Source organism: Falco punctatus (assembly GCF_963210335.1).
Source record: "Falco punctatus genome assembly, chromosome: 4".
Taxonomy (NCBI): domain Eukaryota; kingdom Metazoa; phylum Chordata; class Aves; order Falconiformes; family Falconidae; genus Falco; species Falco punctatus.
This window is the reverse complement of record NC_137583.1, coordinates 103,451,880-103,470,070: the sequence shown is the minus strand read 5'-3', so window position 1 is coordinate 103,470,070 and position 18,191 is coordinate 103,451,880. Positions and strand designations below refer to the sequence as shown.

Genomic DNA, 18,191 nt, shown 5'->3' with positions numbered 1-18,191 from the left:
GTTACAACCTTTGCCTTGCTAAAAATAAAGTCTGTAGGGCATACCTTTCCAGGAAATACAGAAAATCTACCATGTCAGTTTAACGGCACAAAAGTGAGAGCAAACTGTTCTAGTTGCTGAATCAAACACATTCCCATTCTCACTATCTCTTCCACTTTCTGAACCTTTTACTTAAAGACAGGTGGGTTGTTTAAGACTCATCAACTTCCCTCTCATAGGCACAGAGAAAGACTTCATCTTAGAGCAAGCATTCCTCTGCAATCTACTACTCATTTAATGTGAAACTACACACAATAATCCCACAGATGCCCAAAACACAGCTGATAAAGATGAGCCAAATTAAAATTCAAGACTAACTTGGAATGTATGTAACTTTTCTTTTCAGTCAAGAGACAGAACAATTGAGGGGAGGGGGAACACCAGAAGCAACGAAAGTACCCTAGGAAGAGATTAAGCATTCACCTTTTCACAAGGATATAGTCATTTATAAACACAGAACAAGTCCAAAGTACATCAAGGAAGGGAAGAAAGATAAAAAAATCCTAGTACACTGAATTAAAATACACTAAGTACACTTTTTTTAACACCAAATCTGTGAATACTCACAAGCATACTGTAGGAACAGCCTTCCAGTAAAACCTTCATATTCAGCCAGAGGTGCCTGCATGTACTACAACATATCTTCCTGGCCTTCCAACTTTCCCCAGCATGAAAATGAAACCCCTTTTCAACTGCTGCAGACCAGACAAGACTTCCAAATACTCTTTGCTCTAGCAGAATCCCAGTAGGATTCCTCTTGCCACCTCTGATTTTCAAGTATCTTTTCTCAGTCCAGGAGAAAAGAGTAATTCCCCTTTTATTGCAGACAAGTATCCAGAAATTGCTTACACTATATTTACCTTCTCAAACATTTGTCTTCATTTAGTACACTACACTTCTTCTATCTAAAATTTTAAAGCTGCATGAAAAGTTGAACTTCTAAAGTCAATCCTAAATTGCACAAATCACTAAGGAAAGTGTTCCAAGTTTGCAAGAATTCGTTGTCGACCTCCAGCAGCACGTGTTAGTTACCATCTAGTGGACTGGCACAAATATGACGCACAGAATATTAAATTTAAAGGATACTTTCCACTGTCATCTGTACAAGCTTTTCTCACCATGCAACTCATCTAACCTTATGCAGTCACATACACATGACAGGCTTCAGATGGGCACACTGCCTAAGTGCATTACTGAGCCACCACTTCCAAGAGATACAACTTGCTAGCAACTCATTTTTGAGGTCCGTGGAATGTAGTTCGTTCTGGTAATAGACAGTGATCATACAAACGGCTGACAAAGTTAACCTTAAACCTTGAAATCTGAAAGTAATACAGTAATTGCGTTAAAAAGAATTTGAGCTCAACATCTAAAACCATTACTCAGCTAAGACAACGTTCACATGCTGCATTTACATCCCCTCTGTCCAAAGTTCTTCCCAACAGAGTTGGGGAACTACCTGCAGCACCATAAGAGATAGCACTAGTGTTCATGGGAATAAGTAGGGCACAGGAAAGGACACAACCCCCCCAAAAAAAAAAAGAAGTTAAAAAAAATTACATTATCACTTTCATGCTACAAAGAACCTTCATTGCCGCATTTGTTCAAGCAGATGCAAATGCAAACCACCATCACTCCCCCAAAAACTAAACAAACTACTAACCAACCCGAACACCAGGGGCTGTGGGGGATAGAGAGGGTCATATCTATTTTTTTTTACCTTATTCATCTGTCCCTGGCCAAAAGTTTGAAACTTCTAATTTTGACACTATTCTACGACATCTGCCTACACCATGACAGTGAACCTGCTTATCGCTTTATGACTGTAATTACATCCCATCCTTTCTGGCTTGAACTGAAGGCAAATACTACCTGTTCCTTCCCACAAGAACCCATGGGTACATCTCTGCCTTTGTGGAGTTACCAGATCTGGCAGATGGGATTTAGCTCTTAGGCTGGAATGTGGCACCAACAAGCCATTCCTCTCTAAACACAAGCACACACTGCTTACAGACCCAACTGGTAAACCCCGGCAGCATGCTACCATAGGCTTACACACTAAGCATAGGAGAATTTTTGCACGGTGCAAAAGAAAGACTCTTCAGTCTTTCATCATCAGTACGTAGGAGCAGTTAAGCTGGATCAAACCACCCATCCCATCCAGCGTGCTGCCTTCAAGAGCATGGAACAGTAGAGGCCTTTAGCAACTTCCCAATTAACTTACACATCAGTACAAACAGAAGTCAAAATGGTGGCTTGACCTAGACCTTGGAAGCATAGTCCAAGCAGGACTTTTGTTCTGTCACCTCTCTCACTTTGTTGGATCTGCATTCAGAAGACAGATATGATAACCATCAAGGTTTCAGTTTTTAAAAAAATGAAATTAAATAAAGAAAAATTACCAGTATTGCTCTGCTAAAAGAAATTTAAACCTTCATTTTGACCACAAATTTCAAAGATAACAAAAGAGGAACTACAAAACCTAATTTTGCAACTGTTTTCCAGATACATGTATGTACATATATGAAACATTTAAAAACTGGCCTTTTTTAAAGACAGATATACACACAAACTCCTTTGTCACACAGCTACTAAAATATATTGTTCAGAATAATTAAGAACCAGGAGGGTAATTCATGATTCATTTTCACAGCACTTCCTAAGTGGTCTGTTTCAGAAGCATTTCTGTTCTAAGCACACATAATACTCCATGTAGTCATGAAATAAAATACATCTCTGATTTACAGAATGCACATGCAGCCTCTTTTCTATCCACTGAATCTCCCAGAACTGCAAGCTAATAAGTGCTAACATTGGGGGGGGGGGGGGGGGGGGGGGGGGGGGGGGCGGCACACACGCATGTAGCTCAGATAAGACCGGTGTTCTCTCCTATTTTGTAGGACTACAAGTTACCAGTGACAACAACCCTGCAAGAGGTAATGAAACCAGAATATTAGTATATTCGTTAATGCCATCTGTGACTACTGTATGCAGAGTTCAATGACAATCATTCTACCCCTGGCAAGCATCAGCAACAGGTCTACGCTACGGCTCTCCCACTGCTACCTACAGAGTACCAAGCAGCCTTAGTTAAGAGTGAGTAAATTAGGAAGGGCTTTTCAACATGGTTCACCTGCAGCAACAAGTAACAGCATCACTTGGTAAGTTCTAAATATATTGGTTTACTTCTCTGTCAGATAGAGTCTGATTTTAAACCAGAAGTAAGATGAGCCAACGGTGGGCAGGAGTGCAGGCATCTCCGGTTGCTGCCTCCACGAAGGACAGCCAGGATATGAAGAAAAAAAAAAAAAAAAAAAAAATCACAAGTCCTTTCTAAACAGTAGTAAGTGAAGGTATTATTCAGCCTACTAAACAGTCTTTAGGTGAACTGCACAAGCGGCCCTATAAAGGCATTTGAAATTTGTTCTCTGGGCACAGTATCGGTCTACACAGCAATACTGTATCTTCAGGAGTTGCCAAAGGGATGAAACATTACCACCAGTGCTAAATCAAGCACACAAACCTAACAGCCAAGGGAAAGTGCACTAAATATAAATGGGCTCCATCTCATTTTGTCAGCATACAATTTTTAGCTGGCCTTGCCCTCTAAATATATACGGATGAGAGTAAAATTAATAATAATTCACAAACAGCACACTTGCCAGATTTAAAACAGGAAGCACACCGTATTGACGGGTTTCCCCTTGGTTGTATTTGCTACGGTCTCACTTGCACAGAACAGCTGCTTTCCAGTTTTAGGAGGTTTTTTCCCCCCCTACTATCACAGCAGTGGGTATTGCTCAAACACCACAGGAAAGACTCCAGTACAGCTCAAGGATTTTAGTGTCGCAGCCACCCCCCACCTCCCCACCCTTTACTTGTGAATTTTAGCTGTGGTTATACAATTACTATTTTACACAACTATTTCGCATGTAAATGAAGATCCCTCCTAATCAAAGCAATACTCGGAGCCTCACAGGAAGGTCTGAGGCTTAGATTTCAGTAAGACCATAGCTCTAACAAAAGGGGTTAGGAATACTTAAGCTTTTCTGGCCTACTAATCCTCTAATTAACTGCTCAGCTTACCCTACTAAATAGGTCTGGCCAGTCTGCTTCTAGAAGACTTACAAAAAAACACAGCAGCAATACAAACCTTGTTTACACAAGCACTTCCAACAGACAACAACAGACTTCAGTAAGACTCTCCAGAAGTTGCATTTTACTTTTACATTTCCAGAACTGTACGAGGGAGGACAGTAGACATGGATGTGCACTACTAAAATAAGAGCATAAAAACAAAACCACACCACGACCACACAAACAAAGAAAACCAAACAGCACTTTTGGGAAAAAGCAGTTCTAAATATTTTAATGTTTTGCTTCCTCAACAGCTGAACACCTAATGTTTATAAATAATTTTATTTCAGTGGTTCTAGCAGACATTACTCTGGCCACTGCCACGCTGAGGGCCACAACATGCAAGACAAGCCATGTCCCTGACAAATCAGACACTAGTCTTTGGACAGTAAAGAAAACTAAATTGAGAGAAAGTCAGAAAAAAAGGAAGCATAAACACTGACAAGTGACTGGTCACAGCAGTGACTGGCTGTCAACTACAGCACACCACAGCAATTTATAAAATTAAAAAAAAAAAAATGTTTAGAACACACACAAAGGATGGCTTGATTAATATTAAGGCATAACTAAAATGCAAGCGAATACGCCATCAAAATTAGAAGCCTGTTTGAATTCAACCTGAGTGTTCTGCAGGCCAGAAAATTTAGCACCATGCATAAAGATAGCAAATAATGTCACCGATCCAACACAAGATACCAAGTAGCATATCTCATATTATAGTAGTCATTTTACAAAGTTGCATTTTATCACTGCCTCATAGCACTAAATTTCATTCACAAAATTAATAGCTCCATTCACTTCAATTTCTAAAGTCACAGCTAGGAAAAGTCGAAGTAGTAGAATCTTTGTAACTAAGTCACCTCAAATCTTTGCCTAGTCTTCTAGGCATATGCATGCCTGAGAGTTCTGCATGCAGAGCTGATGGTAACACCACAATAAAAATCAAAAACCAGTAGTACAGAGACACTAACAAACAAGACCACTGCAATCAGATGCATTTTAACATGGCTAAATGAAACTCTTCCTTCTTATGCTTACACAAGGAAATAGAAAATTTAGCGGTCATCTTATAGAATTTATATAAAACAATTCAGGGGTCTTCAAAGCTTTACAGCTTAGGAAAATTCCATCCCATAGATTTTAGTTTGCAGGGAACCCTAAAGCAGTAATCCTGTTATACAGTGCGTTGCCGTTAAACAGCAGTGACAAAGACTACTCATACAGGAGCTAAGCAATAGCTTGTAACACCAATACAAGTGAGCTCACTGCTTCATTGTAGAAATCCCCACAAATGGAGATTTGTGGCTATGCCACTGAAGCCTGAAGAAAATACTTCCTTCAAGCACATTTTACTCCAGTTACACCACTCATCAAGTTCACTTTTTTTTTGTCAAAAGGAACAATCAGTAATTACTCAAAGTCATAGCTGATAACCTTCAAATCAAGAAAAACTGACTCTAAATTATGTAAAATAAGCAAAACAACAATAAATACCCCAACAACAACCACAAAAACCCCACTCCAACCACTCTCAAAATCTGGTAGTATACTCTCATGATTGTAAAAGCACATTTTCTTTCCGAATCAAGCATGTTACTATGATTAAGCAATTCTAACTACCCAGAAAATATCTTCCCCAGTACAGTATTCTCTACTTCAAGTATTATTTCTATCAGCAGATCATTCAAAATTTTCTCCCACAACTAGCAAATCTACGGTAGCACACCAATCTGAGACACAGTCGCTAAAATATCACTTGCATCAAAGCATGTTTGAACGATTATTAAGTTGATACAGCTGCTATTTACATACAGGTTGCATTTTCTTCCCTGGACGAGCTTCTTCCATGCTGATGTGCAGGAGCGGAGAGTGCCCTTGTACCAGACCCTGTAATGAACCTCCCCAGAGATCAGAGGCTGCGCAGACATGACCGCTTTAGCTGGCTGTGCCGGACACAGCCGTACTCCGGGAAGGCCAATCGCTCCCTCGCAAGCCTCTGTCTCCCCGGCCACTGATTACAGCTACTACAGGGTCGCACAAAAGCGGAATGGGCAAGACAGCATGCCTTTAATTCCAGCTCAGAGAATACCAAAAAAGGAACTGAAACAGAGTTCCAGACCTAACATTTTCTGCACCAACAGCAGCTAAGAACAGCTCCAAGGCTGTATTTTTGCTCTGATCCAAGACTTTGTTAGCACTGCAAAATGAAAGCACATTTGTACCTTGGGCCCCAGAACAGAACAACCCAGAAGTCAAACATCTGCTATGTGTGTTTACAGCTGTATTATCAACTTTTCACTCAATACTCATTCCAAAGCACATGGTTTGTTTTTTTTTTTTTTACATAAGCCATATAATCTTGTTCGGCAAAATAAACTAGGGCTACTTTATTTGGGGTAAAAAAAATCCTTGTTTATTTCTTTTTCCCCACTGAAGAGGTAAAAAAGCCATGCTGTTAGCAGCAATCAATTTCATGTATCCTTCCAAAGTAAGATGGCTTTCTGTTTCAGGTAAGAGTAGTTACACTTTTCCTTGCTTAAGCCGACCTTAGAAAAACATAACTTCCACTCCAGCAGATCAAATTCAGAGCCTCATTTCATTCTGTTCCTCTTCACCACCGACATACCTTCCTTTCCTTGTCCCATCAGGTAAGGTGTAGGAAAACTGCTTCTTTAAGGCACTACCCATAACTTAACCTTCATGACATGACACTGCCTTCCTTGTTCTTTTTTTCTTCTTCCATTCCTACTTCTCGGATGAGGAGAACTCTAGTAATGAAGCTGGACTGGTGCCATCCCAACCAATGAACAACTTGAACAAAACAAAACAAGTAACACACTGATCATAAACCTGGGGCAAATACCACCAGCCAAAGCAGCTTACTGTGCAACTGGGAAGATGGTATTCACCACCTAGCAGTTCAGAAATCTGAAGACCACGTTCAGTTCCCCTCACTGCCTTTCTCATTCCAGAAAATTCTCTAACCATAGACTAATAAAAGTATTCTCAGACAGTGCTGAGAGGAGTGTTTAAAACTAGCTTGTTTCCGCTCTGTATAGATGGTTACTGTAACACTTGTGAATCTTCACGTCCAAGGTACTGGAAGGCCTTGCTGTTGTTGTATGTAAATGACCATAAACTAAATGATTCACACAGGAAGAACAAACAAACAAAAATATCAGATACCCTAACTCTGTGCTCTCAGCTGAGCATCCTAAACCAAACCTATTTTTCTTCTAGTACAGAGCACAGATTCATACAGCTCTTCAGCTACTCAGACGAATACTGAAACAGCTATGCCAAACTGCGTTCTGGTGGCTCACCCACACTTTAATGCAGTTTTCCTTAGAATAAGTCTATACTGTAAGTACTTCAATTTCTAAAAGTACAAAAGCTGGTTTGTTCAGGTTAGTTTGACTTTTTTTTAAAAAAAAAAGGTTTTGGAAAGAATACTTGATTTGGAAACTTAAAAAAAACACCAAGACTCTGAAACAGTTTATTGAAATATCTTTCTCCTTCTGCTCTGTAGTCAACCAGTTTCTAGTTCATAGTCACTTAATCTTGGAACAACAAAAAAACCCACCCACACTCAGAAGCTTTATCCATTTAAAAATGAAGAAAATAGAAAGCAAAGAACATGCACATGTAAAGCCAAGCTGAAAAACTCAACATTCTAAAATGTAAACAAGGTCATTTTTTTCAAACAGATGAAAATTTGTTTCTTTTAAGTCTCATACCAACATACTTCATGGATAGATGTCTGATCTTACCCAAGAATAAACACAAGGGAAAAGCTTCACATTAGATGGAGAACACACCAACTTCAAACTGCAACTGTCTCAACATGCTTAACTACAGAGGTATTCTGAAAAAAACTGTAGACAAATATACACAAAATTATCACATCCTTGAATGTGTTCGGTGACAACACTGTGAGAACTCAGAGCAAAACTGTGAGTGCTCGGTGCAAAACTATTTGCACTGCACCAATATTTCAACCATATGCTTGATACTGCAGAAGGTTATGAACAGTATGAGGCTTTTTTTTAAAAAAAAAAAAAAAAAAGAAACATACTTAGCTATCATGAAACATACACTTTTTTTCATCAATCATTCACTTTCCACTTTTATACCACTTCAAGTTTCACGTATTTAAGCTTTTCACCAGCTATAAAAGCACTTTTTTGGAAAGACAGGTCAAACAAAAAAAAAAAAGTATCTATTCTCCAGACAGAAAACAGTTCATTTGAGCTCTTAGCTCTCTGCAAAACTTTCAGTCTTTTCACAAGCAATATATAGTCCACGATTTCTTGTATGCAGTACAGGCTTCCATTAAAAATTCCCTGCAAATCAACTAAATTGGACTAATTCCCAAAACATTCGTTAACTATGGGGTGGAATGCAGAAATGTTTACAACAGATTAGAAAAGTAATTTTCACGTCACTTGTTGTGAGCCAGTTTCTGGATCAATCTGTAAAAATAGCCCCTATCACACCTTACAGCAACACTCGCAGTAACACACCAGCAAGCTGCATGTATTAGTACACCCACAAGCTCTTCTCTCCTTCCTCCAAATTTCACTCTTAAAATGACAGAGCAATTGTGACCACAGTCTATTGTGGAGTGGCAGTAAACTGCTTTACTGCGGAGGTCTGCCGAGTCTCTAGCAAGCAGAACTGTGCTTAAACTGCCATTCTGAGATGGCAGGACATGAGCACATACTTGTTTGAAGTAGCTGCAGTGAGCAGGACTATGCTCTCAGCAGGACTCACAACATGAGCTCCAGCCCAGCGCTATCAGACCTAGCCAGATAGGAGCACGAGGAAACTTGAGTGCTCTCTCGCTTGCAAAAAGGCCATACCGACATACCCACACATCTAGCTGTGTAAACTGGTACATCTGGTATGAGGTATCTATATTAAAGTATTTAAAAACCTATTTCAGGCAGTGAGGGAGTAGAGCGTTAACAGTTGCATCCATAATCCAAACTCAACCCTTCCTTATATGGACAAATCAATCAAAATGAACATGATAATCTTTTCTAACATTGCAGATCAAAAAAACAACCCAGTTCTCTGCCACCTTTCTTCATGTATCTGAAAGGATAGCATCTATCACACTCAAAGCACCTCCCTTTAGAAAAGAATATAAAAGCAAGAAATACTAGGAGACAGTATTAAATGAGTATTTTGGACTGGGGGGGTGGGGGTGGCCTGGGTCACAAGGGAGTCAGGAGAGGAGGCAAGGTGCTAGGGGATTATGGTGATGCACGAGCAAGCTGCACGACAGTGTCTCATGTTAGCATGTTAGTATCTGACTACTGCAAATGGTTTTGTTCAGCTTCTCACTAAACAGGAACCTACTAACTCATTAAACAAGAACAGCTTCCTACAAGTTTTCTATTACACATAAATTAAATAGAAGCTACTTCTCTAAGGAGACATTATTCCCTTAGCAAGGGAACATGGAAACCTTCACAGGCAGTGGATCATCATTTCATGAATTAAAACGACCCACCGAAACCAACAGTTTGACTGCCTACAAGTATTTTTCAGACTACAGTTTCCACGTGACAGCTAGTTCCCAAGAAGTACATTTGCATAGCATGCTTCAGCTTGCCTCAGTTTGTATCAGCACGTACACATGGAACCAAGTTTCTAAAAAAGGACGGGGAGGGTGGGGGGACTGGGGGGCGGAGGAAAAAAAGGATAGATGTATTTTGTGCAGATATTCTCTAGTGTACTGCCCCAGTAGTGGACTCTTGGGTTTCTCAGTGCATTGCTGCACAGCTGTCAGAAGCCGCCAGGACACAGAGAGCAAGCATGAGGCAGATGGCTAGTTTGAGCCCTCCTGACTTTATGAATTTCAGTAGTATCCTCTCTAGAGAATAAGTACGCAGCTCTCACAATGATGTGTAGTTTTGTAATGTGAATCAACAGCGAGATAACTGTGTACTCTGTTGTACAGACTACTTCATTATCAGCCTGCAGCCCTGGTCTGGATACACTGATGAAACAGAAAAACAAAAGATGTATGTAAAGTATTAGAGCACTTATTTCCGGACTCAAAGACATCCCTCAGTAGAGGACAGATGGCAGAAATTCACCATGTTCAAACAGAACACTACCAAGAATTCCACTTCAAACATGTATGAGCATGTGGTCACCATGCAAATGGCACTGACACAGCTGGGAGGGGTTGGGTGATGCGATGTGCTGGGTGGTTTTGTTGGGGGGGGGGGGGGGGGGGGGGGGGGCACAGCGTTGGGTTTTTTTGGCAAAAGAATGGCATAGCTTCTCACTTCACAAATAGAATATGTCCCTCATCGCTTGCCTTTACCTAAACTCATCTCCAGGCACGTTGGCAGCATTTTTGAGATATATTCTGATTTTTCCTTGTTGTAAATGTCTTAGATCGTTATGCAAGTTCACAAGGACTATAAACCTGGGCTGTTTCAACACTACTACAGCCACCTAACCAAGGCCGTATCTTTAAATGCTCTACTATCACTTGTAGAAACAGTAAACACTCATCTCCTAGAATCATAGATGGCATAGAAATGAACAGCTGATGAGTCCAGGTACAAAGCAGCACAATAAGGGGAAGATAAAACTGTGCTTTGTACTGACATTATTTGAAGTACAGGCACATGAAAGCCCTTCCCTGACAGCAGATCCTGGGGAGAACGAGGGGACTCAAATTACCCAGTTAGGACAGACTCTCCACACACAAGCAAATCAAGCTATACCCACACTGAACAGTTCCTTGACAAGAACACCAACATTAATAAACAAAATTATTCCTTCAATGAATGCTGTAATTTTTGAGTGATTATTCACATACACGTCTTTCTCTTCATAGAAAAGTGAAAGATCACAAATCTCACCAATTCACAATAATTCAAGGCTTAACTGTTCACCTTCAGCTTTCCCCGTCTCAAATTCTATTCTATTCATATAATTGCACTCCAGTAAAGTCAAATATCTGTGTAATAATTTACTGACAACATATTTACAGTAATCAAAAATTACTAGCTACAAATCAAACTGAACAAACAGGAAGGTAACGCAACACTTGCAGTAGCAGGACTGACAGTAGGAGGTATCAGCACTCCACCAGCCCACAACATTTCTTCTTAAGAACAAGGCGGGCAGCATGGAAGGAAGACTCCAGGACCACTCATGACCACTACTACAGTCTGAACAAGGGCTGAATTTCATCATTATTTTTAACTTTCCAAGTGGTGCAACATACAGGATTCAGATGGTGTTGTCTGCCGATTTTTTTAATACAAAATGCATTCCACAAATCACATCTCCCAAGTTAGCCTGAGATCTGATGCTTTCCTGATCACATAGTAAACATACAACTCAAGTTAACAACCAAAACAGAAGTTGTCAAGGTTAGTTTTCTGTTTTGGTTCTCTGGGTGTTAATTTTGAGTTTTTTGTTCGTTTTTTGGCCAGCTTCACAAGTGGAACCAGCTCACAGGAAAGCAGACAGGACAAAGGGGGAATGACACACACCCCTCAGAGACCACAAACTAATTAGTCCAGCTCAGCCTTAGCATGAGGCCTATCTTAAGACATGTACTTTCTTGCCGAAATTTCTTCCATTTTCCTCCTGCAATTCTAAAGCACATTAAGATATTTAAGAGTATCTTATAAAGGGTTTTTTCAGACTTTTAAAGGAAGATGTTGCTAGACAAAAAACTGCCAGAACTTTAAACTGCAAGAAGCCAGCCCAAGATCCTTCAGAAGGATCACTTAAGGGACATTTAAGAAGGGATCAACTTCTATTTCTTATTTGCCTTTTCTAACATAATTTAAAGCTATACAGCTGAGCTCCCTTTGTTTGGTTAAAGAGAGAAAGCAGCAGATTTTCTGATGTACTAAGAAACACAGCGTTTTTGCTGTGTCTGACTAGGAGGTTCTGGGAGAAGTCAGTTAAAAAGATTCTGACAGACCAAACTCATACATGCCATCATACATGGCACGTATTTTACAGGACAGTTCAACTGACAAAATGCAAGGGGAAACTGACACAGAGATCCAAAAATCAGCCAAAAAAGAAAACCTACCTTTTTTGCAGCTACTGTATCCTTTGTCTCAAGAACAACTACTGAAAGATTTATCTTTTAGGACTTTATTACAGCTTTTCCTTTTGTGAATAACAACATAAAAGACTATCTGTAACATACTACTCCTAAGAAAGATGCACGCATTTCTATTCTGTAGAGGAAAAACCAATGCTGTAGGACTCTTACTGTAAACTTATGACTTGAAGGGCTATTTAGTAAAAGAAAGTTGAATGCATCCAACACAGGGCAGGCAAATTACTCTTGATTTGTTAAACAAACACTTCAAATTCTCTACTTTAAAGAGCACCACCGTTTGAGTTTGCACGAGTTCTAACCAGCCAACAACTACTAGAAAGGGAGCTCTCTGAAAAGGTTACCCAAACAATATAGAGGCATTTTTAATGATTTTGGAATAAGCACCAGAAGTTATCTGTATTCCTAATACAGTGCAGTTAGACCACAGTTCCACACAGCTTGATTTGCACACTGCCACGCAGCAGCACAAATACAAGCTGAAGGCAAGACTGATTTCAAGTGAAATTAGAGCATGCACAAGGAATTCAGATAGGCTTTTGGCTTTCACATTGACTTCTGGAAGACAGACAATTATCTAGCACTACGTAAAAGTCTACCCATAAAAATTCTACTGCCAGGATTTTCTTGCAAGGCAAATGTGAACTTGGAGAGTAAGGTTGTATCAGATTCATGCTCCTTAAGATGCAACCATGGCAATTGTGACCAGCCCTAGGAACTCTAAAGCTGGCTTCAATATATCAAGTCATGCCCCTACATATAAACTCTCCTCCAGCGTTCTCTGCCTGAACTTGACAGAGATTCAACAGCTTTAAGATGTCTTTACGAACGTAATTGATCCCATTAAGAGACACAATACCAAGTCAAATACACAGTAAACCAAACACATAAAATACATCATCCAGACTGGAGACCTAAGCAAAATATCTTCCAGCAATATAAATCAAATATGTTATACCCCAAGGCTACAAGAACTTTATCTTAAGATTTGTAATTCTGCATTTCATAGCTACTACAGAATTTTTAAATGCTAAAAAAATGTAAGACTATCTAGACAATGGCAACTGCATCTGGCAGCCAAATGAATTTTCTACAAATATCAGATAAGGGAAAATAGAGAAAGAAGGAAAAAGAAAAAAAAAACCCTGCATGATGATTGTACTGATGTAGAAGGCAAGTCTCCAGAATGTCTTTCTGATACTATCAAATCTGTAGAGAAGACATCTACACAGAATCCAACACTTGCTTCTACTGTAACATATAAAACAGAAGCAACTGCAGCTTACAGCCCTGGGGATGTGTTACTATATCAAACAAATTTCTGCAATCAGATATCCTAATTACATAAACATTTCAAGTTGTATTAATGCTTAACTGTTTTTTTCCAAGAGGAAAATCAGCCAAAATTGATTTTCTGGGAGGAAGAACATCTTCACTAGGCCGCTTTTAGCAACCAAACCAAGCTTTCATCATTCCATGATTCCAAAACACTGTTTTCCACCTCAAACTGATACAGGAGAGAATCTGAAAAATAAGGGATATCTGGAAAACAACAGTTAAGAGCAGTAATACTGAAATCTTCCCACCTACAGCCAAAAGAAATGTGTAAAGAAATATTCAAATAGGAAAAATTTGTATATACTTGTCTTTTAGGCAACTTCCCATGTTTCCAATGATTAAGTTTTCATTCGCCTAGACCATATGCGTATCCATTCCTTTTTTCCAGCGTTATTTCGCTGAAGTCAAGGCACACACAAATAAATTAACCTATCCACCAAATGATTTGCTATTATTCTCACATTTCTTCACAGGACTGACTTTACAGGGGAAAAAAAAAACAAAACCTGCCTGTGAACCAGGCTGGAAAAGTGTCATCAAACAGCATGCTGTAAAAATCTCCTACGTAAAGAAGAAAGTGAATCAAACTGGCTTATAGTGCACCCTAACCTTAATCAGGTGAGATCGTATCTGAACAGTGATAAGGCACTCTTTCAGTAGACAATGGTACCCTTTTATTGAAGTCTGAATAAAGTCTGATATTTGGGGCAATATGATGTCAGGCTTTTAGTTATCTTAACAACAATTTCAGAGCTTTTGACCAAGATGTAATTAACTTAAATAGAAGCAAGAGTTTTTTACATGATTTTAATAACCTTTTACAGACTTCCTCAAAAACTGAGGTTTCCAGTTTAACAGTCTTTAAAATCTCTATCAGTTTTCATTGTTGATTATCAAAAGAAGCGTTACTTTAAAAAAAGTATACAAAGCAAAATCATTCAAGTCTAACAAGACAAATGGATATTTTGAAGTATTAATAATCAGGTCAACTGTCTACTAAAAGCTGTTCATGTTGTCTGAGGTCGCTGTGCATTGACAGAGGTTGAAAGAATGGGTAAGGCACCATTTTCTCACTGGGACAGAATGACTGTGCCAGAAGGAAGCTCTTTCGTTAAAAAGGCTGAACTGTAGTTCAGTTTAGAATCACAACATTCACACCAGACACTAGGTGGAATCTGAGAGCAGTCCACTTCAAAAACCAGTTGTATATGCTGTCGCCGATACCAACTCCAAATTTTTTACTCACAGCCATGTTATTTAGATATATGAAGGAAGATTACTTCATTCAGACCACTGAGGTCGTAACGTTTAAACACTTGAAATTTAGCCGTACAGACCATGTAATTGGGAAAAACCATGAAAATCTGATAACCTCAGAAGGAAGGCTATTATATAGGAGTACAAAGCACAATCGCCATGCTCTCCACTCTTATGGTCCTTCCAGACTTTTTAATTGAAGAAAATTATCAAGCTGCATACTCAAATACCAATCTGTTAAAGTTGTCTTTCAATTGCTTTTACTTTAACAGACTGCAATGCATATTTACACTTACTGTTTAGGAAACGAAATAATGAAAGCCTGTATAGAAGTTTATTCTATGTATTTGAAGCTTGTTTCTATTTTTGACTAATTTCATCACGTAACTGGATTTTTGGTAACACATAATGGTTATTAGCAACTTACATTCATAAACCCACTTGCTTTCCTAGGCAGTATCATCACAAACACATTGCACAACAGAGGAACTATACCACAGTTCAGACTTCGGGAACCACTGTGTCAGCAGGCTTCACTTCTACTCTGGGTCTTAATTTGAATTTGCAAGATAACCCCACATTTCTAAAAGCTCTAAAAGAGTTAGAGTAGCATTAGGAGACAAACATGCATGCAGGTTTGAAAGACATTATTAGCAGCATTCACAGCCTAACCGTTTATAAGAAGGATGGAGGAAGGGGGTGGTAGAAGAGAGTTCACCAATGGTTTCCTGAAACTCACCCCTTATTTAAATAATAATTTTCTTATTTTAATAGCTCTGTGTACTTATTGACACTTTAAAGCAATACTATATTCCACAGCTAAGTTTTCTTAAAAAAAAAAAAAAAAAAAAAAAACCAAACAAAAAACACACACACAACTTTCAGACAACTATTACTTATTTTCTAGGTACTGCAAACTAACTTGTCTTTTTTACTAGTGTTATTGATGTAACTGTGAAATAATACATATTAATAGAAAGCACAAACATTTACAGCTAGACTCGATTTTAAAGGTCTTTTCCAACTTAAATATTTGATTCTATTGTTTCCACCAATTATAATGAAGGCACTTCAGTGCTTACTCTGCTGAAGTGGAACATCTTTAACATTCTAGATTAATTTGAAGCATCAACTCAAATACAATTTTTCAAACACTATCCTCTTCAAGATTTGATGAACAAAAAGCAATAAAGACACAAGACAAAAAATAACCTCTGCTTAAGTCGCTTTTATTGTAAATTTATGAAACTACAGAGGAAAATTCTATCTACTCTAAATGAGGAAGCCACTGAAGGAACTAGCATTCATAACAGGATAATGCTGACACATGGCCTTGGAAGCCATGAGCATGGAACTCTCCCACACTGTACTTCTTCACAAACAGATCACGAGCAGACCTTGAATTGCAGGTGCGCTCTATTACAGTCACAGAGACTCAAAACAAACAAACAAAAAAAGCAGTATTTAAAACCAGAAGCCTCCCTCAGCTGCAAGGAAAGACAGACTGCCCCATGCTCAGTCCTAGCCTTCTCTGCTGTGCTGCAGCTGTATGCTGGGTGGCACTGCCTATGCTGAGAAGACAACTTGGTTGTTTCTCAAGGGGGCTCTTAGAAAACCCCGACAGGACCACATCCAAGCATTCAAAGTAAGTAATTCTGGCTGTTTCACAGCATCTAGTCTCTGAGTAACTTTGATATAAACCATTACTCCCATTGATACTTCTGTCAAACTACTTGCTGGAAGTGAGTTTAACACATTAACTTACACAATCAGCTGAGGACACCTGAAGACCAGCTTTCTCATCTACAAAAAGAGTTCCATTATCAACCCCACCAAGAGCTTTGTACCTTTAACACTACGTGAGCAGCTCATTCAGATTCTTTTTGTTTCACTTCAAAGGGACAGTTTTAGAGTTGGGATCTTCTATGACTTGGATTGATACAGGATTATTGACCTATCAGAATATAAAGCATGTAACCTCTTTCGAAATGTCTGTCCACATTGGTGATGAGAAAAAAAGGAAAAGAAAAAAAAAAAAAGGACATCAATGCTGATGACTGTCTCAAAGCATGATCACTGTGTATACCAAAGGCAAAACAGGATTACTTTGATAAATTCTTCAGTTTCTCGTGCTTTTAACAGAGCTGCTTTCTTGGGACCTTAAGGGCTTTAGCAGCACTTTCTTCAGTAATACAAATCATAAGGCAGGGAGAACCAAACTTCAAAAAAATTACAGCCACATCCAGGACATCATTTACCATTCAGTTTTCATTACTACCTGCCTAGAATTAATACACTGAAAAGCTGCTGTAGGTCTCTGTCTAGTTATTGAAAAGAAGCCATGCTTTAAAATTACATTCACCAACAGGAAGCAGGAACACACTTCACTTCAAGCTTAGCAATTTGTGCCAAAGTTGAAAGACACTTACAGTAACAGGAAAGGTGACAGTATACTACTCATAGGAATTCAGTGTTTAGTTATATATGATATACAAAGCAGTATATGAAACACAGAAGTATTGTAGTGTTGCAAATGCTCTCCTTCTCACTTTAACAGAGGGACAGTTTTCTACAGCCACCAAGGTAAACTTCCACCCAGTGCTGCAGCGTGTGGAGAAAACACACCAGCTTTTCAGAGTCACAAAACTGGTTTTTTTTTATAGGAAACATCCCATGGGAATCCTTCCACATCACAGACTATAGACTCACTGCTCATACAGAACAGGGCATTCTGTGACAATCCAGTTCCTTTGAGGCTACCTGTAAGCAGACGAGGTTAAGGATAAAAGTCAGGCAAAACTCCTTCTAACAAAGAAAAGCACTGGATACTTTATGACAAAGTTGAAAACCAGAATAAAAGGGGAAAGGGGAAAACAGCAGCCTTGTCAAGACATACCCAAAATTCACCTCTGTTGCTTGCACATTAATTTCCCATGGAGTTCTGAGAATTAACCTTGGCCACAGAGCCTATAGAAGGACACCATCAAGCTCCTCTTCGCCCCGTATCACTCTTCATAAAAAGCCACTTTCTTGGTCATTACCTTATCTTAATGATTCCTTTGTAAGCAATACTAAGTCGAAAGCAGCTCCCAGGTAATTCTCTTCCATCCCATACTTTACTAACACTAGTGGACCTGAAACATGTTTATCAATGATCTGTTAGCCAAAAACTACACTTGCACAACACAAAATTATTTTGATATACAGCTCTATAGGAGACCAGTTTTCAAAATTAAGATCATGTTCGTTCCTTACTTTTCTATAACAACGGATACCTTCTTCCCATCAAATTTAGTACATCTTAAAC

The 18,191-nt window shown here is 39.0% G+C and overlaps 1 protein-coding gene across 3 annotated transcripts in view; it reads right to left on the bottom strand.

Moving 5' to 3' along the window:
• The window catches only part of SLC4A7 (solute carrier family 4 member 7), a 97,625-nt gene that overhangs the window by 65,262 nt on the left and 14,172 nt on the right, over positions 1–18,191 (bottom strand). The window contains exon 1 of one of the 3 annotated variants that reach the window (XM_080385806.1): positions 5,989–6,209. The exons of the other annotated variants lie outside the window; for them this stretch is intronic. Within the exon in view, the coding sequence (XP_080241932.1) occupies positions 5,989–6,024 (36 nt within the window). The 5' untranslated portion in view covers positions 6,025–6,209. Of the gene's footprint in view, positions 1–5,988; positions 6,210–18,191 lie in introns of those variants that run through there. 3 annotated transcript variants of the gene reach the window in all.